This window comes from Pseudopipra pipra, chromosome 18, assembly GCF_036250125.1.
Source record: "Pseudopipra pipra isolate bDixPip1 chromosome 18, bDixPip1.hap1, whole genome shotgun sequence".
Lineage (NCBI taxonomy): Eukaryota > Metazoa > Chordata > Aves > Passeriformes > Pipridae > Pseudopipra > Pseudopipra pipra.
In genome coordinates this window covers 13,717,397-13,742,962 of record NC_087566.1, presented here as the reverse complement: position 1 = coordinate 13,742,962, position 25,566 = coordinate 13,717,397, and the positions used below count along the sequence as shown (strand labels likewise).

At 44.8% G+C, this 25,566-nt stretch overlaps 1 protein-coding gene across 2 annotated transcripts in view; it reads left to right on the top strand.

The window, feature by feature from the left end:
* ZDHHC8 (zinc finger DHHC-type palmitoyltransferase 8) overlaps nt 1-25,566 on the top strand; it is a 113,853-nt gene that overhangs the window by 67,605 nt on the left and 20,682 nt on the right. For both annotated transcript variants that reach the window (XM_064675531.1, XM_064675530.1), the window contains 2 exons: nt 18,230-18,351; nt 22,546-22,703. In XM_064675531.1, the coding sequence (XP_064531601.1) occupies nt 18,315-18,351; nt 22,546-22,703 (195 nt within the window). In that variant the 5' untranslated portion in view covers nt 18,230-18,314. The remainder of the gene's footprint in view (nt 1-18,229; nt 18,352-22,545; nt 22,704-25,566) is intronic.

Below are 25,566 nucleotides of genomic sequence, written 5' to 3'. Positions count from 1 at the left end.
TTTTCTATCAACACATAGTTTTTCCTGCCTGGTGAGCTGAAGAAAAGCTTCTTATAGTTACTTCAGCAGGGGAAGCACACAAACAGGCAGGTCGTACTCTGTGTCAGATTATGGGATTTATGTCTCAGAACTATTTTAGTCTGCCACAACCATTTGAAGCCTGGGACATGGATTCCAGAAACTGATATTTTGCTGTTCATCATCAAAGGTTTGGTCAAAGGTTTCTTCTGATCAAATTATTTATGTCTTCGCAACCCTTTCAGTTTTCACTAAGTATCTGAATTTCCCCAGGAGAGACATTCTAAGCAGTGTTTAATTTAAACTTCAGCATTTGGCAGAATAAAAATGATCATTGTATAACTGATCACAAAAACTGCAGGTTTTGCAAATATCAGAGAGGCCTTTGGCATAACTAACTCAGTACCCTATGCAAATATTCCTAGTTGAAAAGGAATTAATCTCTTTCCAAAGGGTCAGCACGAATCTTTCAATGGCACATAAGCCTGCTTTTGAGGGAGCAGGTTCTTAGCAAGCCCTGAGGATTCAGATTGCCAAACTGTACACTGCACTGACACATATGCAAATACCTTGTTCTCTTACAAATATATCATAAATTCTGCATTTTGTGAATTTAGCTGTAACTTACATGGCATGCAGGAATTCTGTAAGAGCAGGATCATCTCAGTCTGGAACTGGACAATGTCAGCTGTAAGCTGGGATAGAACAAAGCTGGAATTGATGGTTGGCCAGGTCCCTTTGCCAAGCTACTCGTTTTCATCATTCATAGCAAGAGAGCCTTATTTTGTACAAAGCCTTTTGTTGGTGGAGACAGCAGACAGGTTCTGTTCTGTCCTCGGAGAAGGTGGCTCGGTGCCAGCGCCAGCAGCCAGCAATCCAAAGTGTTGTGTTTAATCACCAGATTAATTTTTCCTTTTATTGGCTTTTCCTTTCAATAGCACCAAGCATGACATGTTGTAAAACAGCAACACTGGTTGCACAAGGGCTGGCGAGCATGTCTGAGCCCCCTGGCTGTGGTGATAGCTGAGTGAACACTTGGCTCCATGTGCAGCCAGTGGAGACTCCCAGGAAAGCAAACTGGGAACACCCCCTCGTGTCCGTGACTGGGCCGTGTGCTGGGGAAGGGTGAGGGGAGAGGAGCACCTGCTCCTGGGTGGGAGAGCTGAGCTGGGGCTCACCTGCCTTCCCTCCTTCAACATCTCACACAGCTGAAGGTTCAGTAGCATGGTGGATGCCTGAGCTCTCCTGCTCTACATCCAGTCCAGGAATGGTCTGTGCTTTCATTGGGATGTATTTATTTTAGCCTTAGTGTGTCCATATGCAAGTTATCTTCTAAAAGGAAATGGTGGTAGACCCAAAGCACGTTAAAGATTCGTGCTCATCCCACTGAACACAAGAGATTGTGCCTTCCATTGAATATAGGAAAAAAATGAATTTATTTTCCCAGGAGGATGATGTTAGATTCAAAATTTCTTTATCCTCAGAGTTTTCAGCAATGACTACATGACCATCCATGGTGTTCTGTGCCATCGAGCACAAATCTGGTCATGGGTGGGAATGCTTATGGTGGAGAGGTTTGGTCTGTCTGCTCCTGTATCTGCCTTTTATCTTCATTCAAGGAACTCTGGTGGCCTTGGAATAGAAAGTTTAGCAGAGTTTGGTGTGAGTGCAAGAATGGATAACTCTCTGCTTGGCAAAGAGTTGTCAGCTTCCAGAACCCTGCACTTTGATGGTTATTAAACATTTTAAAACTTAAATTAATAGACTTCTGTCTTTCCACAGTCTATATTGTAACCTATGAATAGTATGTTCCAAATGGTCTGTGCTGCCAGAGACAGATGATAGAACTTTATTGTGCACAGAGGAAGGTAAGTGTACCTTCAGTGTAATGTCCCTTTAAATTAAGATTTCTGGGTTTGGATTTGACTCGTTTTACTGATATCTTCAGTTTAAAGGCACAGATTTGCATGTACCTTTTCCAGCCAAAGTTGTGTTTATTAGCTTTTCACGATCAATAGGTAGGGCAAACAATAATGTTCATCTACTGTATGAGTAATACAGCTGCTGAAAGATCAGGGACCACTTCATGGTACAGACAGATGCTGGCTGTAGTTTGTCAAGGTTGGGTTCCTCTGAAAGCAGAGGTTAAAAAATGCAGCCCTGACTTGTGGTTGTTCCTACTTCCCATGTTTTACAGGAGCTGCTCTTGTCAATTCTTTCTTCTGCTGGAGATCCTTGTTCAATGAAAGTGTTCTGTGATTGATAATCTTGTGAAGTAGAAATCCACAAATGTCACTTTTTCAAATAGACACCATGTGGCAGCTCTCAAGGAAGTGGCCTAACCTTTTGTTTCAAGCCCCTCTTTCCATCCCTGTGCCTGCTCTCTCGAGGGGCTGAGACTTGGGGGTGGGGGGATTATGGACGGTTATGCATTTATGTAAATATGAAACATTGACTGGAAATGGAAGGGGGGGAGACTGCAACCAAACAGCTGTCTTTGCAAAGTTAGTATTTATTGCAGAGTTAAACAAAATGCTTTATTGTTTAGAGCACTTTTTGCCTTGGGCATTGGCTTAGACAGTCCGCGTTGGCTGAAAAGAATTTCCTAACTCCCTTTTCCACACAACAGAAGATTAAGTAGATAACAGCAACAATTGGCTGTTTGGATCTGGCCTTGACATATGTTCCAAGCATCTACTTCATGATCCAACAGCAGTATTTTTCTCTTTCATGGCTGCAGCACTTCACTCCTCTTTTACCATCACTGCCACTTATGCGCCATCAGGGGCTTCTTTCTGAGCCTTCTTTCTGGTCAAAAATGAACAATTATAAAAGAGTCTTGCTGCATAGTATGTAAATTCTTTATGCACAGGGAATATTCCTGTCACATTATTAGTATGCAAAGTCTTTCAGAGTTACAAAAAAGCTCCATTACAGGAAACAAGTTCAAAGCAAAAGTGAGAGGAATTGCATGAAGAAGCTTTAGTATTCTTGGTAGTCAAAAGCCCAGAAGAGTTGGGATACTACCTGGTGATGGTATTGAAAGTTGGAGACAATGAACTGCAGGATATTTCTGTGGAGAGCTTTCCCCTCAGATTTCACTGGCTGTTCTCATGCTCTGTCCCACCTTCTGGTAGGAAAAGGCTTCTGATCAGCAGTGTAAGTGGGTCACACAAGTTTCCTGCATCTTGCCAGGCCCCCAGGCAGCTCTGATCAAACCTTTGTCAAAATGCTTACTTGGTTTCTGACCAGAATTTATCAACTGGCATGGAGCAGTGTTTAACTGCTTCACTCCCTGATGCAGTTGGATGTTGTAGGCAGAGCTGCAGAAGTCCAGCTTTCCTCTCTGCCTGCTGCTGGGTGGAAGGGGCCCTCTGGTACAGCAAGGTGCTGGGACAGTGTTGCTGGCCATCTTCTCTAGAAGGCAAAGATTTGAGGCTTCTGTCTGCCCTTTTTACCAGGGTCAAGGCTGGTGCTCAGTTCCAGCTGTGCTGGCAGGTAGTTCCTTGATTCCTGTACTTGGCACTGCAGTCCTGTTCCTGTCAGATCTTTGATCAGAAGGAAGGGATGCACTTATACACAGGAAAAATGATCTTCCTGCGTGTTAGGTGAAAATGTTGGTCTATTAGTCTGTTTTATATTATCAATAAATTGCAAAGCCCACATTATAATTGGCTTAAAAGTAAATAGGGAATGGACCTGGAGCCTGACACAGTGGAGTTGCAGCTGGTGGTTGCCAAAGGTTTGAGGGGCTGCAGTTCTCAGCCCCGTTAAGACAGAGCAGAACTGGGACTGTCTGGGAGCTGACATGTGTCTTTCCTCGAACCACTTTCCTCTCCCACAGCTGTAGTGGTGGGGGATGAGGGAGCACTAAAGGATCCTAACACCCACAGCACTGTGTTTCTTTATGCTTATTTAGTTGCTGTGTGTGACTCTCAGCAGTCTGCACACGCTGCAGGCACGGGCACTGTCACTGTTTCAAACACCAGTTTCAACACACAGACCACCCAGGGACCAAGAATTAAGGTCAGTTATGCAGAGTCTGACACAGGGTGGAAGGTGCTGAGCAACAAACTGGTAGAGCTGCTTCAGTTGTTGCAATTAAAATACTGAAGTGAACTGAGTAAATAGGCTTCTGCATCTGCATTGCAGATTTGCACTGCCCTGGCAGATCGATGTTAGGCTTGGCTGTGCTAATTCAAATTTTCTCCCAGCCTGCAGTTAATTACCCGGTGCTGGCTGGCAGCCCCCACGTGTGAGGGTGCAGCTCCTCTGCAGGCAGGGGATGCTTCAGGAGCAAAGCAGTGCAAGGTGACTCTCCCAGCCTGGCCTCCACTCGGGAGTGGTGTGATACCGGAAAGTTCACACAGCGCTGGAGGCAACTCAGCCCCAACTGATTGGCTGAAATGGGACAGTGAGGGAACTAAGAATGAAGAGGCAGGTAAAGGAACACAGCATTGTAGGGTTGGCTTTCACTGAGTATATAGAAAACATTGTCATAGAAGACAAATTTAAAACATACCTTTCTAGTCACTAGAAAAAAAAGAATTTGTGCCTACTGAAAAGTCCAGAAATTTCCAAAATTCAGAAGTTGCCAGAGAAATAATGAGCAAATGAATGTGCCCGTTCTGCAAACCTTTTTCAGTCCAGGGGATGCAGTTCTTATTTTGCCTGTTTGTCTTTCATGAACGTCTGTGGAGTCCCACTGCAGTAAACTAGGTGAGAAGCCAAACACAACTGACTGTAATATTGGTTGCACACAAAGCAAGGTGTGGTGTTAGAAGTCATTTTCAACCCAAAAGCAAATGACAAACAATAGATTTCAGTAGTGGAAAAAAAAAGAGTTGGATTGTTCAGCCAACAACTTTACTAGTTAAAAAAAAAAAAAGCCTGAACAAACCATGTACTTTCCAATGGAGGGTATCCAACAAATCTTTCACAATTTTTATCAGTCTGCAAATCAACTTGACAGAGGCATTGGTTCCTAAAATTTGAGCTCAGGTGGTCACTGCTGGACTCTGGGTTGCTCAGGACCCCCAGCACAGCCCCTCGGGCTGGCCCTGTCCCCTGGGCACGGCTGTGCCAGGCAGAGCAGGGCATTTCCTCTGCTCTGGAGTCACAGCTGAGGAACCCTTAATCCAAAATGAATGCTGGAAATTGTCCCCTGTGGACCTGGCAAAGTCATCCGAGCTGGAGACAGATGGGAAATTACCACAATTTGCAAGAGATGTTCCAGAGAGGTTCTGCTCTTCGTGCTTCGTGCTCCTAACTCGGGGAGGGGGAGCTGGGGGTTTGACTCTCTTGCAGACAACTGTGGGCTTGTGTGGGGTGTGTGCATCATGGGCTGGGGGAAAAACAAATCACACGTTCTCCAGCCTGTCACCACAGGCTTTCTTCCTGTTTGGAGGGAGCTGAGCCCTTTAAGTTCTCTTCTTTGTCCCTGGTTGTGCTGTGGTAAATGAGCCACACAAGATTCGGTGTCATTTGAACAGCCCTGTGTTTGCAAAGGCGGGTGTTAGGAATCCAGTCAAACACGCAGGAAACAAAATCCTGGTGGAAAGGGAATCTGTTTCTCCTTGGCTGCTCCTCCCCAGCGCTGCCCAGGCAGCCCTTCTGCCAGAAGTGCACACCCAGACTGGGTTTTAGGAAGGCGCAGCTTTGCTGAAATGGTTGAACTGCACAGATACCTCAGCCCGTGGGGAGGGTGGGACAGAGCCTGTGGGAGCACACTCTGGGCACTCTCTGCTTTTTCTGCATCTCTTGAAGAGGTTCTGAATTCACTTTAACCCCTGCCTTGTCTTGCTGGCACAAACTGTGAATAATTGAAAACATTTCCAGTAGAAGGCAGGGTTCTGCTGTCTTGGCATCTGTTACTGTTCAGAATGAGGATACTTGCATTTTCTTGCTGGCCGTGTTTACTGTATCTTTAGCATAACCATGTCATTATCTCTAGCCTTTTTTATTCCAACATTAACAAAAAGTCCCTGGGAAGCTAAGCCATGGTTCTGTGAATGCAAGAGAAGCAAGGAATACTAAAGGAGCTTCTGTGTGTTAGTTACTAAAGGCACAAGGCAGATGTGTCCTCTTGTCTTGCACACTTAAGACAACTAACATGGAACTTTTATTTTCTTTTTAATAACCTTTTGAAGGAGGGCTGTGTTCTCTATAGCCTTTGCAAGCATGGAGTTTTGCAATTCAGAAATACTAACAAGTCTTAAATATTTATTAATTCAGCAAGGCTGGTTGCTTTTGTTCGTGGCAGGAAGGGATGCATTCAGACCACAACCTTCAGATGTCCCAGGGACTGTGGTTTGCCTTGAGCTGTCATGGGGAAGGAGAAGAGAGAAGGTGAGACTTTAGAAAGTAAAGACAGAGTTAAACTGCCTGTATTGGCAGTGCTCCATTTTGAGGGAAAAGGCAGGATCCAAACAATCTTTTGTTTAATTACAAAAAATCAAAGCAAAGCACCATGAAAAGCAAACAGATTTGTTAACTTGTCAATGACTTGACTGATTGTAAAAAAAACAAAACCTGCTGATATCTATGTTTAATGTTGAACGGCAAATGTTGAAGAGCTGATAAAATGAGTGTGTCACTCATGCCTGAGGAATAAGCAATGTCAGAGGCTCTTTTCCTCTCTGTGGTGTGTGGACACAGGCCTGGATGCGTGTCAGAAAATTCCTATCACAAGTGAGCAGCTCTGGGAGGGCTGCTGTGATGGGAGTGAGGAAGAGGATGGGCCCCACTCCTTGCCTGCATCTCCATGCCCAATGTGCAGCTGTGGAAATCTCTTGTTTGAGGCTTTACTGCTCTGTTGCTGATAATCACTGATTTCAGCTGCTCTTCCAGTGAACCTGGGTCTGTCCCTAGCTGGTGAACTTCTCTTGAGATGGACTATAACACTTCCCAATTAATATTTATTGACATATCTTTGTGTATTGTTTTAAAAGGAAACCTTCCCAAAGCTGCTGAGGGAGGGCAGTTAATGTTGAAGGTGAGGTGTTTCCAGAGAAACAATTTGCTGAATTGTGGAATATATAAACAAACTGGTGAAAAAAATAACCCGCAACCAGATCACTCCAACTGCTTGATTGTGTTCTTCAGGTAAATGAACAAGAGCCTTTTTTTAGTCCAGTGGGTGACTGAGGAAAATATTATTTGGAGAATTCAAATATGCCTCCTGGAATTAAGACATGAAAAAGGGACTCTTTTGGCTCTAAAAAAGAAATTGCTTTTCATATTCACCCAAGGGTACTTCAGGGATTCAACTTCCCAGAGCACGGTTGGTTTTTACCTTGTTATTGCCCTTTGGAATCAGGGACAGGGTACTGCATTTTGAGAAATTACAAGTATTCTTCAAAGTTTCCTTCACAATATGAATTATAAATCTGTGCTTGGATTTTCTGATTAGTCTGATTTTATTTTCTTTTATTTTCTCCCCCCAGTCAAAGGAGATGATGGCACGGTTTTAGCTTTGCAAGCTTTGCTTGTGTCTCTGTGGCTGTTCTGCTGTGAAGTGCAGCTCCACACTTCCCCTAACCACGATGGTAGACTTGTCTGCTGGTGAAGAGGAATGTAAAGGAAAGTAGAGTACCCCAGAGTTTAGGAAGTTTCCTAGTATAAGCCAAAACTAGTTTGCTTGTGGCATATGATTTTCAGCAAATATTCAGGAGAAAGGCCAGGAGAGATAAGGGGTTCATTCAGGAAAGCTGAAGGGTAAATTATTTTCATTACACTGTTACAGCTGTTCAGCAAGAAGTAAATATTAATTTTTTTTTCTGAAAAGCAGAATGATGGTCTCTACTCTTTAAATTAAATCAAGAGGGAAAAGCATGAATTGGGAATTTTAACAAAGTTCAGGAGCAACTGGGTATTTAAAAAGGGCACACACTAATGCCAGCTATTGCCATTGGAAGGAATGGCAGAACTCCACAGACACAACATCCCACAGTTCAGATCTGTATCCAAACCTCTCGCTTGAAAATTTGGCCTGGAAATTTCTCAGCAGTTAAATCATCAGATGCTTAACGCTCCTCATTCTGGTCCCAGCTGGGAATCTGGAAAGTGTAGTGTTTAAGCTGAATATTCGCTTTCATTCTTGGAAATGGGAACGAGTTTCATCAGGAAACTGTTTCTTTTTTTATTTTCCTTTTCTTTCCCTTCCCTGAATTGCTTTGCCTGTTGCATTTCGTTAGCAGATGGTGACACAAATGTCATTTCCATAGTCTTCTATTTTGGCACAGGAGCTGCTAATTGTCCCATTTGGGCTTGGGAGTATTGAGCTTTGTTAATGCATCTCAGGTAACTGTAACTGGCTTATGTGCCTGAATTATGGCCACAGAGTCTTTAGTTCATCAGGCCCAGTGCATAATTGTGTGTTTTCTGGGTACTCTGTGGTTCTTCCAAAAAATGAGCCACACCCCAAAATGACAAAACCCATAGGCTTTTAGTGAACAGTGAGGTATTAGTAGGAAAACAGCTCCCCTGTGTCCACTGCAGCGTGTGAGCGAGCTGCTCTTCTGCCTTCAGGAGCTGTGGGTTTGGGGATACAGTAAATAATACCCAGGTAAAGCAGTGAAACTCCCCCTGCCCCCATGGCTGCTGGCACATCTTCGCCTTGTGCACTTTGGAGGGGAATTGCCAAGAAGCAAACCTGTGTACCAGGCTGAATCCCATTTCCCTGTCTCTGTAATTAAGATGCTATCATCTCTTAGGATGTTTTCTAAGCAAAGTAATTTTGTTTTCTGTCAACCTAAATTGAATACCTGTGCACCAGCACAAATATTTTGTCCAAGCTGACAGACCCAGGATGGTGATGCTGTGTTTCATCATTTAAATAAAAACAATCCCTGTTACTGTGACAGTCACTGTGGGTTGGTTTAGGTTTTTATTGCTCCCCAAAAGCCTTTGGGTTTTTGGTAGGTTCTGTAATAAGATTTTCCCTGCAGGAGAAGCTGTCTCCAGCAGCCTGCCCTAATCCTGTTAGATGAGAGCAGAGATGTTGCAGTCGTTGACGTGCAGACAGGGCAGTCCTGGGACATGGTTTGTGCTGATACAATTGGAAATGCTTGATCTAAGCCAGGGGGTAACAGTCATTTAATAGTTTGAGAAGGCTGTGACTGTGCTGTTACCTCAGTGACCTTCTGGGTGTTTGTTGAGGGAGTGCATGGGAACAGCCACGAGTCTCCTTTGCCTCTGAGCCTGGGACATCTGCCCAGGGTGTGTCCAGGGGCTTCCAGAGCCGTGGAGGCACCTGAGGATGCCTTGGCATGGCCAAGTGACAGCAGCCATTGCTGGGTGTTCCTCTGCTGCAGGAGGAGGGGGATGTTACTGCTCAGGCATTTAATTTAGCAACAGGACAAGGGGAGAGAGAGAAGAGGAAACAGAGCCTGAAAGTCTGGGAGACTCAAGGAAAGGAGACCAGTTCTGAGACAGATTTCTGGTATGGATGTTCATAAAAAGGCTGTTCTGCCCCTGCAGCTGCCCGGGGGTGTCCCTTCCCCAAATGAGAAAGGGGAATGAAGCTGGTGTTGTTACTGGGGAAGGGTGGAGATGATGAGAACGAGCTGGGTTTGATGTTTCCTCATTTGGCGAATGCAAACAGAGGACAGGGTTCAGTTTTGTAACATTCCCACCAGGCTGTGCCATTGTGGTTTTGCACCCTTGGTTTTGTTGGAACTGCCTCTGTCTCTTGCTTGCAATGTAATCCCATGTTGGTTTGCTGGCTTGTGTGTCCCACAACCCTCTGCTGGAAGAAATGAGGATTTTTCAGCTGTGTCTTTGTGCCCCAAAACAGTCCCAGTCCTCCAGCAGAAACAGCCTGGGAGCCTGTTTGGGAGCACCCCATTCTGCTTTGCTGTTGCTGAACATCCCTCCTGCAGAGAAGAGACGTGGGGTCTAAAATATTGCTGGGTTTGAGGGCAGTGCCCGGCCAGCTGAGCTGGTGCACTGAACTGGGTGACGTGTCCTGTTCTTATTTGTTACTTTGGCCATAGTTGTTAGGTCTGTTCCAGTTTGTGATTAAAGGTGTTGCCAAAATAGGCTGAATCACTGATGATTGTCCTCTGGTGTCCTGTCTTCAGAGGTGACTGGTACCAGCTGGTGGCTTGAGAAGGGGTAAAATGTCCCAAAGCAGGTGGCCACAGGAGCATGTTCTTTCCAAGTGCAGAGTTTGTTTTATATGTGGAAACATGAGGGTCTCTTATATTTTTATTTTCTTAAATCAGCAAAAGTAGTTTTGATTTTTTTATTCCCTGCTTAAAATCTTAATGTGTTAGGCCCCTTTATACCAGCTATGCAAATGTTCTTTTACAGTGCAGTGAGAAATAAGGTATATGAATGTCATGCTCCCAGTTCAGGTTTCTGTCAAACCCTGTCAGGAGGATATTCCAGAGGGAAATTAAAGATGGGATCCTAAGAGAGGATTTTGGCTTATTATTATATATTTGCTCCAATACTTGATATGTGAGAATGTTTACACTTTCTACCCTATCTTCTGTATCTATTTGCAATAGAGGTACCTCTATCTCTGTTCCGTTCCTCTCTTCTATAAAATATGAAGTCCCTAATCTTTTTGCTTCACATGGGGAAACCTTGCAATAACTGCAGTAATTTTGCTGCACCATGTGTCTAGAAATCTTCAAACAGAGAGTTCAGATTAGAACTGGCTTCCTTTCCCTGGACAAGCAAGCTATTGCGGAGATAAAAGCTCATGTAGCAGCTCTGAAGCGTGTTATTCAGGCCACAGACAGGTATTGTTTCCAGATTTCAAAGGCAATACATGATCCAGACAAGTCTGCAAGAACCTCTGGTCTCAATTAGTTGTAATTTTCCTGAACAGCGCTCTCCAGTCATGGCAGAAATGTCACTGCTGTCACCAGCCTCGCAGGGTTTTGCTTCCCCTCCTCTGGACGGGTCTCTCTGTGCCCCAGCACTGCAAAGAGCAGCTGGCAGAGCTGGCAGAGCCAGCGGGGTGTGGGGTGTGCCCTCCCCAGCACCGGAGTTGTGGGGGCAGTGTCAGACCTCCCCTGCCGCTGGATGGTCCCTCCTGTCCTTCCAGCTGCTCACTGCCAGGCATGGAGCGAGTGGCACGTGTGGCAGAGAGGTAAGATCCTCCAGGCAGCCCCTGCAGCTCTGTTGCAGTGCAGAATTCTAACAAGGCAACTTGCTCCCTGAAGCAGCCCCTGACAGGGGCCCTGACACCCGGGCTGCCCAGGGTTGAGCTCAGGCTGCTGGGCTGTCTCTGCTGGTGTCCCCTGCTTTTCTGCTTTCTCCCTGCATCTTTGTTACCCCATTCTCTTCTAACCCACCAAGGACACGATCACAAAGTTCAGAGCTCATACTGAACGTTTCTAATGCATATGGGCTCACTGGTAATTTAAGTGGCACGTAACTTAATCTAATAGATGCTGTCTTTAAATTAGGTAATTGCTCCAGGAGCTGTAAAGGGATGGTATCCTGTGAAATTTAATTTCTTTCTACTGAGCTCCTGTGGAAAAGGAATATCTAAAAAATCAAATTAACTTTACAACAAGGATAATATAAACTGTATCTTTTCATTGATGGCACCACCCCCCTCCTTATCTCATAATATTTCTTTACCTGTTTCTCTCTCTCATACATACTTAAAATGAGCTGCCTTACTTCCACTGCACCACTATCTCATGAGTTCAGGCACTGGGTGTGTACTGGATGTGTTCTGCCAGGATGTGGTTGGGGAATACAGCGAGCAAGGTGTGCAGATCCTTCTGTGCCAGGAGCTGGGATCACCTCAAGTGTGTCTGTGCTGATAATTTGACCTTGTTTTAAAAAGCAGCTCTGTGGGAGCAGCTCACCTCAGCTGCATTGCTGATTCATGCATGCATTGACAAGGATGGAGGCAACAGGGAAAACAGGAGAACAGCCCTCAGGCAGGGAGGAGCTATCCTGTGCTTTTTTCCCATCTTGGAATCTGGCAAATGCAATTCCATCTGTCCAACAAAAACTTGTGTTACAGATTGCTGAGAGGTCTGGAAGGTCATGAGGGTCACTAGTGGTGACCAAATAACCTGTGTTCCTTGTTACTCAGATGGGACTCTGGGGGACTCAGGATGAGGGGCTGTCTCTTTCTGGCACTGCTGCAGTAGATGTGGCATTAATTTAATAGTTCTGATGTTTGTACATTAGAAGCACGAGTTCTCATTCCACATGGTGTCTTCGAAAATGCTCAGAGAACCTCAGCTGTGCAGTGTGTGTGTATCCCTTTCAGACACTGTGAATATCCTTTGGCCTCCCTGGCCACCACCAGGCTGGGCAGCTGGACTGGGACTGCTGCTGGAAGTGGTGCACATGGGAGCACAGACAGGGCAGTGCAGCCACAGGCACTGACAGCTCTGCTGGGTGAGGAATTATTGGTTCATACAGCATCCTTTGGAGGTAATTCAGCGAGGTTTCTGTGGCTGGGAAGTCATTCAGCTGTTGCAGCACAGTGATGCTGGTGGCCAGCCATACACAGACAGAACTGCAAAGGAATTTCACTGGGCAGCAGTTCCTTCTTTTTCCAACCAAATGGATTTAAACCTCTCGATGTGACAGGGCAACTGGTGTCTCTCCTGCTGGGGTTGTTTTGCAGTGACTCCTCACTGCCCTCCTGTTCTGTCGTGACCCAATGACCACCCATACCCTCAGCTCTCTTTTCAGCTGCTGAAGGAGTGGGGTTCACTTCCAGCTGCTCAGCATGGTGCTGATAAAGGGTTGGTGCTTGGCTGAGAAGCCCTGCACTACACTTGGCCTTGCCTCTCCCAGGCTTTGCAAAGTCCAGGGCTGAGAAAGGAAACCAAGGGGGTTTGTCTGTGGATCTTTGCACTGCCTCTGTGTACCTGCACTTAGAATCTGCTCTGACTTACCCTGCACTGGCCATTGGCTCCTTCCCTGGGGCACTGGGGCATTTACTGCTGCTCTGGGTGACACTGCTCGTGCCCATCAGACACTGGAAGTGCTGTGAAGACCTTCTGCCTCTGATGTGAGCATCATCCTTCCCCTGATACAAACACGTTGTTGTGTCCTCTGAAATCCAGCCTGTCTATCCCTCACAGTCAGTGAAATGAATGCCTTCCATGGGAGGTGCAAGTAAAGAGCTGGGCATTTTGGGTGATGAATAATTGCACCTGAAAACTCAGGGTGGATGTTTTGATAGCTCCCATTTATGGCCAGCATGAGCTGCTCCATGGAGCATTCAGCTCTCACAATTTACTGCTTTTCAGGGATAAATTTTCCTGTGTTTACTTGTCCTTCCCCCATTTTTTGGTAACGTTTGTATTTGTTATCCTTTTCCTTGGTATCACTTTCTCTCAGTGGTGCTGTGCTCACAGTGACAGTGGAATGCTATGGCAACGATATATTATCTGCAGTCTTGCCAGTGAGTAAGATGTGCTGCAGAAATTAGTTCATTTATCAAAATCTGATGTGCAGAGCTGAGCAAAGGACTTGGCTATCCAGAACCTCCTGCTACTTTCACAAGACCTGCTGTTCTGCTTCCCATTGGTTATGGCACTTAGATAAATTCTCTCCTGACTGTTTCCAGTGATGCCTTGTTAAACCTACAGATGTCTCAGCACCTTGGAAAGTATTTTTGGATGTACAGTAATCTCCAAGCTATCTTTGGTGGTGACAAAAAATGGAAAAATGAGCAATTTTTTTTTCCCCTTCTGTTACTATTCCAGAAAGGTACTTTTCTGTGATTTCAGGGTAGGAAAGAGCATATAAATGGAAAAATCTCACCCAGATTGGGAAACGTGAGAAATGTGTTAGATTTGCACTGCTGAAGACTGAAAGAGCTCTGCCCTTCCCTGCTCCGTGCTGCAGACTGGGCCATGTAGAGCCTTCAGGATGCTGTCTGGCACCTTCTCTGTCCCACACACACACTGGTGGAACGGCCTTTAGGTGCAATGTTGGCATCTAATTCCAAATTCCTCTCCAGTGTGGGTGTTCAGAGTCAGTCAGTTGACAGCCCTGGCATTTCTGGTCCTGCTGGCACCATGCTGGGTGAGGAGGACTCTGCCCTCTGTGCCTGTCCCTCCTGTGCTGTCCCTCCCAGCCATCCTGACTGCTGGGCCTGACAGGGCAGGGCAGCTTTTGAGCAGCCCAGGGCCAGGGGCAGCTCCCAGGGTTGCTGGGTCTGGGGTTGAAATTAGAAATGTTAAACCTTTGGTCAGATGTTCAGAAACTGTTTACATGGGTTTTACAGTACTCACATGTTCTTAATAGTCAGGGTTTGGCCAGAAACTCCTGGAGAAGAATCAAGTCAGGACAGGCTGCTGCAGACTTATGGACATTGTCCTAAAGTTTCCAGGGAAATCAGTACTCTTGCTTAGTCAAATTATGTTTGCTTGTTGACCCCTCTTATCTAATTAGTCTGTACTTCACTGAGCTGCTTCTCCTTGCATGCACTGAAGCAATTATTTCACTTTACTGTTTTACCACTGTAATGATGGAAGAAGTTGAATTAAGAGATACTTTCTTTTCCATGTTATAACCTCATGCCTTGTGATTTGTGCAGAAATGAATTGTTTTGTTGCACATCTGTCATCTGTTTGAGGTGAGGGGAGGATGTGTGAGCTGAACAGCCAATTAGACAATCCTTGGGGGCTTCTTATTAGGTGTGGATAAGTATCCAAAGCTTGGATGCCCTGTAGTCTTGAGGTTCCCACATCTTCTCTGGGCACTGCACAAGCAGCTTCAAGAAAGGCAAGGGGCAGTAGTTTGGTCTCATTTGCAAAATGTGTAACTGGGCTGGGGGGGGAAGCAGATGGATTTTGGTTCCTCTGCAAGCCCATGTCAGAGATGGATTTTGGTTCCTCTGCAAGCCCATATCAGAGCCAAGACTAAAACCTGGTTGTTGAAATCCCAGACTCCATCCTCTGTGGCCTGCTGCCTCTCTAAGCATGTGTAAGGTTTTAATGAAAAACACCAATCTTAATTTAGAGCAGGATTCAAGGGAACTGTCCTATTCAGTTACTTAATTATAGGTGAACTATAATTACAAGACACAAACATGTCTTGCTACAAAGCACCAAGCAAAAGAGCAGAAAGGATTATTTGTTGTTTAATTTAGCAGAGGAAGGCAGCTGATCATGCTAAGTCTCTCTGACACCCAGCAAGTTGTGTGATCCTATTTGTTAATCTTTTTAACTTTCCGTTTTATTAGGATAGGGTTTCAGGAGCAAATAGGATAAAGGAGATTAAATCTGTCACCCTGAATTACTCTCCTCTGACTTATGAACAGAGTCACTCTATGTAAGAGAAGTATAATTATGAGGGAGATGCTGCCTGTGTAATTGTGTGCTTCCTTGAGAAGAATTTGAGATCCCTAATTATCTCTGGGATTGCTCTGTGCTGGCCCTGAGTTTCCAAGGTAAACAAAGCCAAGGGAAGTTCCTCTGCTGAGCAGTTCCTGATGTAGTATGGCTTGTACCTGAACAGTAGCAACATCACCCTTCAGGTCTTCTGGTTCAAGTGAAGGATCCAAACTAACTTGGAGTAGGAGACACACACATATATATAAAATAACTGTTTTGGGTTCACCAACCAAAAAAAGCTTTGGATCCTGTGTGTTGTTTATCTAAATTCACAGCAACTTCTGTTAGGAAAAGCAAATGAAAAGTTCAGCTGGATTTGTCCCATGGATAGGCATAATTGCTGCTGGAAGATCTCCTGGAGAAGGGATATGCACAAAGTAAAAAGAAACTCACTACAGGTCCCACTCAAACATTTCTGCAGATTCTTTCTTGAGGCAGAGGGGCAGAATCCAGATTTACATAATGGATTAGTGATAAAACAACCTGCTAGCCTTGGATTAGAGTTTCTGTTATTTTGCCTCAAACTGTGTGTGCATTAGTGGAGAGGATGCATCGTTTTTGTGAATCCTAGTATCAGTTTTATTTTCTTTTTCAGACCTTTTTACAGTTACAAGCCAGGACTTGATCTCCACATCTGTTTTTATTGGCCAGTCTAGTTCACAAATGAGGCCCCTTTTGTTCCATCTAATTTTATGTAGTCTGTGATGCTGCATAAAGATTCTGGGAAGAAGAGATGGAAGGATTGTGAGCTGACCTTGTGGCTAGTATGCACAGTGACTCACTCTATCCTGTATTTCAACTTCCATGAAGTCTTTTCAGATACACTGTTCAGCCATTAAATGAGCTGTTCAGTTTAGCTTATGGCTAAAGTTTTTCTTAATATTTTGATATATTTGTTGTGAACATGACAAAGTAAATCACAAAGGAGAATGTTAACAAATGCTTGCATTAATCGTCTGAGACAGTCTCTCTCGTTATAATCTCATTCAGAGTATCTAGTTGTCTGTAAGAAAGGGTTTCCTGTCCTTTAGTTTGCCAACTTATGTGACTCTACTGCCAAGGAAATCTCTCCTCCATGCTTGACAAGCAATGGGGAACTTCATAATCTTTCTCTGTGTAGGCAGCTTCTTCAAGGGAAGAAATTAAGTCAGTCATGCCCATTACTGAATCTAATTTTACTATAATTTAGAGGGAAGAACCCTTCCCTGAGTAGAATTGATTCTATAACCGCTTACTTAAGGATTTATTTTGCTTTCCTCCAAAGGATGTGGCAGAAACTGTTGTTAGTGACAGTGCCTGGCAAGGTCACTGCAGCACATTCCCTGGCAAGGGAGGAACTTCTGCCTTGCCTTGGTTTGCAGTCACTGGCAGCTGCTCTGAGGCAAACTGAGCGTGGCAGCAGGTCAGCAGGACTCAGGTCAGCAGGACTCAGGTCAGCAGGACTCACTGCTTGTTGAAGTTCCACCTCTGGGGCATGGAAGGGTCTTAGGGTACCCTGTGGTGTCAAGCTGTCTTCAGCTGATTTGGTTTGTCCTTCTGCCCTAGTCAGCCTGGAGGTTTGGCCCTGGCCACAGAGGTTTCTTACTCTTGGCTTTACAGTTCATTCATTCACCCTGGGTAGGACTTGTCCATCTTTTCCTCACTGCAGGTGGAGCTGATTGAAGCACACACAGGGAAAGGTCCTTTTGAAGGCAGTTTGCAGCAGTGTTGAAAGCCCGGCTACAAAGAGGAAGGGAGCACAAAACAATCTTTTCCCTTACTGCTCACCAAGAAATGGGAGAAGAAAGTGTGGTGCCCTTCTACCAGTGGCCACAAGAGCATGTTTATCAGTGTCCCTTCAAGGTCAACAACGCGTTTTCAGCTGTTCAGAACAGCCTCTCAGTAGCAGGCCCAGTGAGAATTAGATCTGGAAGAAGGCTGCTTGTCTGTTGTTGTTTTTTCCTTCTTTCCGCAGCCCTCAGCCTGGCAGACAACCAGGTTCAACTGTGGATGTAATTCAGGCAAAATACCATCCAGGAGACGTGGGCCAGGGTAGGATTTGTGCTAATGGCAGCAAGGCATTGCTGCTGAGTGGCTGCTTGGCAGCTTTGGAGGAGTCCCTGCCTGGCAAGGCAGGTGGAAATCTGAGGAGAAAGTCAGGGGTCTTTTTTCAAAGACATACTTGGTCTTACGTTATTCCTTATTTATGTTTGCAAAATTCATGAGATTGATCAGATTTTTTCCTTCTGCAACCCTTTGTCTTCAGTTCCTGGTGAAGTGTTTCTGGTGTTTCTGAAAATTGTTCATTTGTGGGATGCCCTCCACTTTCATTTTGATATTACATTTTTATATTCTGCTGACACCTGCAAAGCCCCTGCTTGGTCTGACAAAGCTTTCCCCCAAGGAGAGGTTTTGTAGTGCTGGTTCTGAGTGTTGCAAACCAGTCCTGGAAGCTTAGTGAGAAGGGAGTGTGATTCTCTTTGCCCCTGCTCTGGGGATCAGTGATTTGAATCCTGTTCTGCTTTATCCCAGTGAAAATTGAAAGTAACACCAACTGCAGCAAGGCTGTAGGGAAGGTGACAGAAATGCAACAATGGGATGAAGCTTTACACAGAGTAGCAAAACTCTGAGTAGCCAGGTTGCAAATAAGGCAATAGGGTGGAAAGGCCTGTGAGCCCTGTGAACAATGGTTCACAGCTTTCTGTGCTCTGGAACAAAGCAGCTTTACAGAGGGTGTTGCAGTGATCACTGAAGTGGCTCTGTGGAAATTTCTGTTGCATTGCAGATCCAGCCTTGCTGCATGGCCGTGGGGAGGCCCGAGGGGAGATGATGGTGAGCGGGCAGAACTCCATGGTACAGCTGAAAGAGCCCTGACCCAAAACTTTTCTTCTCCACAGGTGCCCCTGGTTGACAAAAGCCATCTCCCCAGCCATCCCAGTGTACAATGGGCTCGTGTTCTTGTTTGTACTGGCAAACTTCAGCATGGCAACTTTCATGGACCCTGGAGTATTCCCCCGAGGTAACAGAGAATGGGACTGGTGTGTGTGTGAGGGGTGGGTTTGAAAATCCAAGCCAAAGGAGGAGCCAGGTATCCAAACACACTAGTTGCTAACTAATCCCCCTTTGGTTTTCTTATATTCTTTCTTATTCTGTTATTCTCAGCTGGCAGTAGAGGTGGGATGGCAGTGAAGTGCTGGGTACCCTCTAACTCTCTTCTGAGCTCAGAGGTGTCAGTTGGCCTTGCACTTGCTCAGACTGGCAGTCAGGGGCACAGGGTTGCTTCGGATGGTTCTCCTTGAGTAGCTCTCCTGAGGGATGTGATTTTGATTGCTATCCCCTGTGTCATGCTGGCACATTGGATTTAAGTCACTGTCTTCACAATAGGTAGCAGAGCATGGCAGAGGGGAGAGGCTAAACTTTAATCAAAGCAGATTTTCCAGGATACCTTAAAAGAAATGCAAAAGCACTGAGCACTAAAAAGATAATGATTAAGGCTTGCCTTAGAGTGTCTAAAAATGCATACATTTAGAAATATATTCCTGCTTAAATTAGTACTGATTCACAGCTGATTAAATAGGATAAAGATCGCTTGGCTTTTGTAGTGGGAGCCACAGTGCAGCTATCTCCTTTAACACATCCTAATGAGAGAATTATCACCTCATTTTATCTATCTTCCAATAATTATTCTCATGCAGTTTGCAGCAGAGACTGCTCTAGGCAGTCTCTATAAACCAATGGGTCTGTGCTATCTGCAAGCTGTGCTTTTTCACCTCTATTCACTGAATTCAATATCTATTTTGAATTGCTACCTGACAAGAACGAGGTACTTGTCCTGCTGGCTTCCCTGAATAGCAAGTGCCAGGTTTCACCAGGTAGAGTCTAATGATAAGCATCTGTCTGCCATTCCTTTCAGCTGAAGCTTCTGAACTCCTGATTAAGTGTTGCAGCACTCCAGTTAAGCAAATAATTGTATGTAAAGGCAAACTCAGGCAAAGGCAAGATTCAGTCACTTGTGCAAGATCAAGGTATTCAGTGTATAGGTACTTAAAGGTACAAATGCTAGTGAGTTTGGAGAGAACTCAAACACACAGAGCTTTTAAGGAGTTTCCTGGACTTTTTAGTTTCTTCCTCTCAGCAGGGATAGCAGGTGTTAATTAAGCCTGTGTGGGATGTGAGTTTATTAAAGGCATCAGTGCTCTTTGCCTTTGGTAGGAGGAAAGATTAAATAAAGATGTTCAGTTCTGAAGATCTCTGGCTGAGAATGCAGCATCTGTGTGCAGGGCAGTTCCCTCTGAGCAGAGCCTGCAGCCAGACATCCCCCTGCCCTGGGAGTGAGCAGGGCTGGGGGTGTTGGCAGTTCAGACCTTCCTTTGCACTTCTCCAGCTCCCTTTTGCAAACAGGTTCTTCATTTTGGGCTGTGTGTTTAAAGAAGAAACACCCAGGGAGATCAAGTAGAAACTCCCTCATCACCTTCCCTCCCTTCCACCTCCCTTCACACAAGGGAGCAAAGCAGGAAGAGAAGGAACTCCTGGAGCTCACCACTCTTGTGGCTCTTTCTCTTCCCTTGTGGCCTTGGCCTTTTGTCTCTGTGCTGTGCCTGTGCTTTGTGCGGAAGGTGCTGGAAACAAGGGGAGTGGGGAAAGGACGAGGAAGGGGGTGCATTCTTCCTGGAAGAAGAAAGTGATGGAGTAGGAGTTTAGATGTGTGAAGGAAGCAAACTGATAAGGGAAAAGATGGAAAAGACTATAAATACTAGTGCTGGGAAGGAAGAGGAGATGTTATTTCAGATCACAAGTGTGCATGTGAAGAAAGCTTATCACCACTCCCTGCCACCCGCAGGGCTGCCAGTGCCAGGAGTTCAGGGGTTGTAGGAGTGATTCAAAATGAATATACAATTGGTCTGTTTGCTTTCTGGTTTTGAAATTAGGTTTAGCCTTGTTGGTTTTCAAACTTCTTAGCACATTTCTAATAGTTAGGAATTTACTTCAAAACCAAAACAACAAGTGAGCAATACAAAAGCTGAGATTCTAATGAAATCACAGGATTCCTTTAAGGAAGCCACCACAAATCCTAAGGTATGTTATAAAAACATGAGCTTTGTCTGCTCTGTGTCAGTGGATCCAAGTATGAGAATCTGTGTAGTAAGATACATTCCTCTGTCAGTGTATTCTTCTGCTCAGGTCCCTGAAAACTGGAAATAAGCCCATTTCTGGCTGTGTCATATGAGCTTGCAGGTTCTCTGCAGATAGAACTTGGCTGTGGGGGGAAATGATAGAACTTGGGCTGTGGAGACCCAGCCTGTTGAAGAGGGCCTCATTCAAACTCCCAGAGCCATTACTCATTTTTGAATATTTTTAATTTGGTGGCTCTCTGAATGTTTCTGGTGTGAATCAGGACTGGCTCTGTGAGTGAATTGCTGGTAATACACCAAAATGAACGAGAAGGAAAGGAAGTGTGAAGTGACTGAAATTGGGGCTGCCCTGAAAAATCTGATTTACAATCTAGGTTGAGACTGGCAGTGTTCAGTGCTGGCTAATTATACCAGCTACAAAGTGGCTTTCAGTATTTTTGATGTGAATCTGTTTTACACAAACTCTTGAACCGTGTGTGAATTCTGCGAGAGCAACGTGTTTAAATGCACGCAGGTATATGGAAGGTACAGACTTTTCGTCTGCATAGTCAGGTTTTTTACAAAGAGCTTAAATGGTTTGACTGTTCCAATGTCTTGTTTTCATCTGCCCACATGTATTACACAGCATGGGTAGGTTTATAATGGTATTGAAGAACCTACAGACTGTATTTATAGAAGTGCCTCAGGGATTTAGAGTCTAGCTCTCTCTGAGTCCCACTGCCTAGTTATGAAGGAAAATTATAGGGAATGGTGCCAGTACAGCACTCTGCTTCCACACACAAACGTTAATCCAGAGAATACTCCTGCAAGATAAATACTGTAGCTGAGCCAGATCCCAAGCTCGTCTAAGTGAAGGGAGAAATTCCCTCTGAAGTCAATGGAAATTGGATCATGATAACACATCTAGAGAAGATTTAATATAGAAGTGAGTGACAGTAATTGATGCCCCGCTGGGACAATATTATCAAATTCCACCTAATTTGGAGCCAGTCAACCAATGCCAGCTGCACTATAATGTTTAACCAGGTGTTAAATAGAAGTGAGCTTCTTAGATTTTCTCTGTCAAGAGGAAACAAATAAAGATCACAGGAATCTAAAATAAAAGATGAACTTTCATGAACATCATTCTCATATTTTTTATCTTCTTCCCAATAATTGTCTATTACAGACAATCTTTTATTTTGTGCATTTATTTTTAAATGGACTCTTTTCTTAAACAGGGCAGTGCTTGGCTGAGATGATAAGCCATGTGCCCTCTGCATTGTCCCTAATGAGGTGACTGTGATATTGTCATCCTCATCTTACTAATGGCAAAGAGAGGCTAAATGAGTAGCTCAGGGCCACTGGGGGAGAAAATTAAAATACAGGACTTCCTGAGTGCCAGTGCTGTGCTCAGATCAGTAAACTGTGCTGCCTTTGAGAGAGGTGGGATCTTCCCAGTTCCTTACTGTTCCTGAAGCACGAGTGTTCCAGGTGGGCAGTGTGGAGGTGAGCACAGGCCATGCTGTACAGGAGTAAGCACTGATGCAAGGACTTTTCATGGGCACGTGGCTATCCCACTGTGGCCTCACACTCCCTGGAACAACAGGTCTTTGGGATGATTGAGGGTCATCTGAGTTGACTTTGGGGGTTTGAGCTAGCACAACATTCTTCTAATATATGCCTCTGTAATTTGTTTCCCATTATGTGCTGATGAGCTAGCACGTAGGCTGCCATTGAATTAATCCCAAATGGATGCAGCAGAACTTCTCACAACCAGGGCTGGGGTGGTTTCTGCCCCCTCCTTGACTCTGTGCTGCACCTCATCTTACTCATTCAGGTTGTAAATGCTGGCTAAGGTAGGACTCAGACCCCTCTCTCTGCCCAGAGACTGGTGGTCAGGCTGCACAGCCCCCTGGGGAGGTGCCCACACGAGCCCTGCTCACTGGGGGGTTCTGGCAGCCCATCCCTCCCCACTCTGGGATTGCTCTGACAAGCCACGGAGCCCGGGCAGTGCCCCTGCATCCAGGGTACCGACAGCATGAGCTCTTTTCTCTTTGCTCCCTTTGATTTCCACTAACTTTTCGTTTTGCCTTGAGCAGCAGACGAAGATGAGGACAAAGATGACGACTTCCGAGCTCCGCTCTACAAGAACGTGGAGATCAAAGGGATCCAAGTTCGGATGAAGTGGTGCGCGACCTGCCACTTCTACCGCCCCCCGCGCTGCTCCCACTGCAGCGTCTGCGACAACTGCGTCGAGGTAACGCCCGGCCACCTGGGGCGTGCAGCTGGGGGCTTCCCCAGCACTCCAGTCCTTGGAGGTTCACAGCTGTAGCCTTGTTGCTGGACTCCTCCTGGGTAGTGCCCTTTGAAGCACAGCCCTCAGCTGTGTGTGCTACATACACAGCTTGATGGCAGCTTTGTCACCAGGGCTAATCAGAATGAACATTTATAATGCTGGCTGTGTCTGCCTTGAAGTAGCCATGGGATTGTGAATGTAAAACAGGGGGTGAATGGGAGAGTCAGTTCAGAGGCAGGGTTCAGGAGAGCAGGAAATTCAGGGTGAACCATTGGAACTTGTCTGTGTGAGCTTAGGGCTCATCATTTAACTGGGAGCAAACTGGTGACTGCATTAGTGGACAAACAGAGAAGCAAGAACGGTGTCTGAGCTTTAGGAAAACCAAACTCGGGATTCAGGGAGTGGTTCTCCAGTCACTGGAAGGAGCCCATTGTTTCAGCACCCCAGCTCAGACTATGAACTCATTCATGTTTCTAATGTTGGTTGCTCTGAATTATGGGACTTTCCTGATTCTCCATACCCTTAAGGTCTGGGTGAGTCACAGGGATTTTTAAAAAATAACCCCTGATAGTAAATGTGCTTCTGGGCTACAGAATCTCCCAAACATGTAAGTGCAGAGCCCTGTACTCACTGCAGTGTATTGCCAGGGGACACTTTTTATTGCTGAGCTAAAAATTTCACTTCTTAAGGATCATTTCTGCTGCAAGGTCTATTTTTTTTTTTAATAGAAAGATGAAATCTTTAATATGTCTAAAATATATTCAGCTGTGCCATTAAAATGAAAGGAATTGCTAATCAGAGAAGGAAAAAATCCCCGAGTCAGCTGGAATGCTGTACACACTACCTTTGTCCTAATCCTCTTTGCCATAAGCAAGGGAACAGTCCCAAAGAAAGCAGCACAGTTACATGTGAGAGAAAGGCTGCCTGGATTTATCTTGTGTCAGTCGTTTTCTCCTTCAGGGCAATATATATCTAAGTTATAATTATCTGGAAGCAGTGCTGTGCCTGGGAACCATCGATAAATAGGACAAGGCTGTCCTGTTCTGGAAGGCTTTGGAAGGATGTGGGATTTCAGAAGCCTGAGAGTAAGGGCTGCCAAGGTCCCCGGGCAGAGGGGAATAGCCACAGCTATTCATAAGTGGTGACACACAATTTGTTTAGGCTGCTGTGAATTGTTGAATAGAGCTGGATTTTTTTGTAGAAAACTTGAATCATGTATTCCTGGTTTTAAAACAGAAATGCTCTCACTAATTCTAGATCCTGAGGATTGTTTAGATGATGGTAAATTCTCAGTTGTCCCACAGAATTTCTTCCTTCCGCCTTCCCCAGTGGCTCGGCATAAAAATTCATTTGCAACAAATGAAGTTTTCTGAGGAAAAGATTACTCAAAACTCAGTGGTATAAACACTTAAGTTTCATGCTGCTATAAAGCCTCCATGGAGTCAGTTTTGCAGCAGCAATGAACAGGGGAGAGAATCCAAAGGGAACCTGCAGAAAATAGCAGAAGGCAAGGTGACTCTGGATAGCCCTCCAGAAATTCTATTGATAGTCAGGTCAGTTGAACATTCCCTGCTATTCTGGGGCACAAGTAAGAAGCTCTGCTTGTAATTTAATTATGACTGCTGTGGAGGAATATAGGCAAAAAGCATTAATGACTTCTGAATCAATAAATCATGGTCTTAAACAGCATGTTTTATTGATTCTTGTGATGCTTATTTTCCACTCACCTGTCTATTTTAGGCCAGCACTGAGATGGCAGTGGGAGCCTCTCTGCTGATGTTCCCATGGAACCCACTCAGGGTTGTAATTCTTGTGTTTTCAGTTTCAGCCTAGAATGTACAATAAAAATTCTTCTCCCAAATATAAAACTTTTGAACTAATTTGATAAAAATGCACAAACAACAAAAGCAGACAGCACTTGCAGAAATAAAAACAGTTAAAGCCTAAAGCCTGCTGTTACCAGAGGGAGCCCAAAATGGATCTGTGACAGAAGTAGTCAGATTTTTGTTTTCTTTACTGAAATGTGTGCAGTGGGTACTTATAGTTTCATACTCCGTAGGTATTTTGGGCTGCATACAACCAGATTTGCTTAGCAGACAGATGTTGTGTCAGCATTTCAGATACAGCCTGAAATGATCTTTATTAAATTGCCCCTGCCATTTTTTAATGTGCTTTGAGAAAGCTCTAATCCATTTTCTTGTATTTTGTAAATTTTTGGTAAATACATTGTGCAAAACTTAGAAATATCAAACCATCATTGAGCAGTGTTTAAAAACAGCATTACCACAAAGCAAATAAACAGTTCTCTTGCTGATGCAGGGAGTGTGTAATGTCTGTTCTGCAGAACACAGAGGTAAGAAGGGGTTATTTCTTGCACCTGATCTTGTCCTCATGTCAAGAATAATCCCATTGAAGACAGTGGATTTACATGCTTACAGAACTCTGTAAAGGCCCCTGAAAGGTGTCTCTGGCTTGCCCTCATTATTAAATCTCCTGTTAAAAGGCATTTGGTCTTTTGTCTGAGACAAACGGTCAAGTTTGGGTTCATAACTGTAAATGAACCTGTGCAGAACTTTGCCTGTGTCTGATCCAGCTGTTGCTTTTCTTTGTGGATCTGCTTGGTAAAAAAGTATATTTGGTGATGTCCATTGTTTAGAGTGGATTAATTCAGTGATATATAAATACTGAAATGTGGGGCAGGGAATTCTGCAGCAGTATTGCATCTTGAAACCATTCTAGGTTATAATAACTTCATTGTAATTGACTCGTGCTAAGGATGATAAAAAATTAGGGCTTCTGCTGCTAGCAGATAAATAGACTGTCT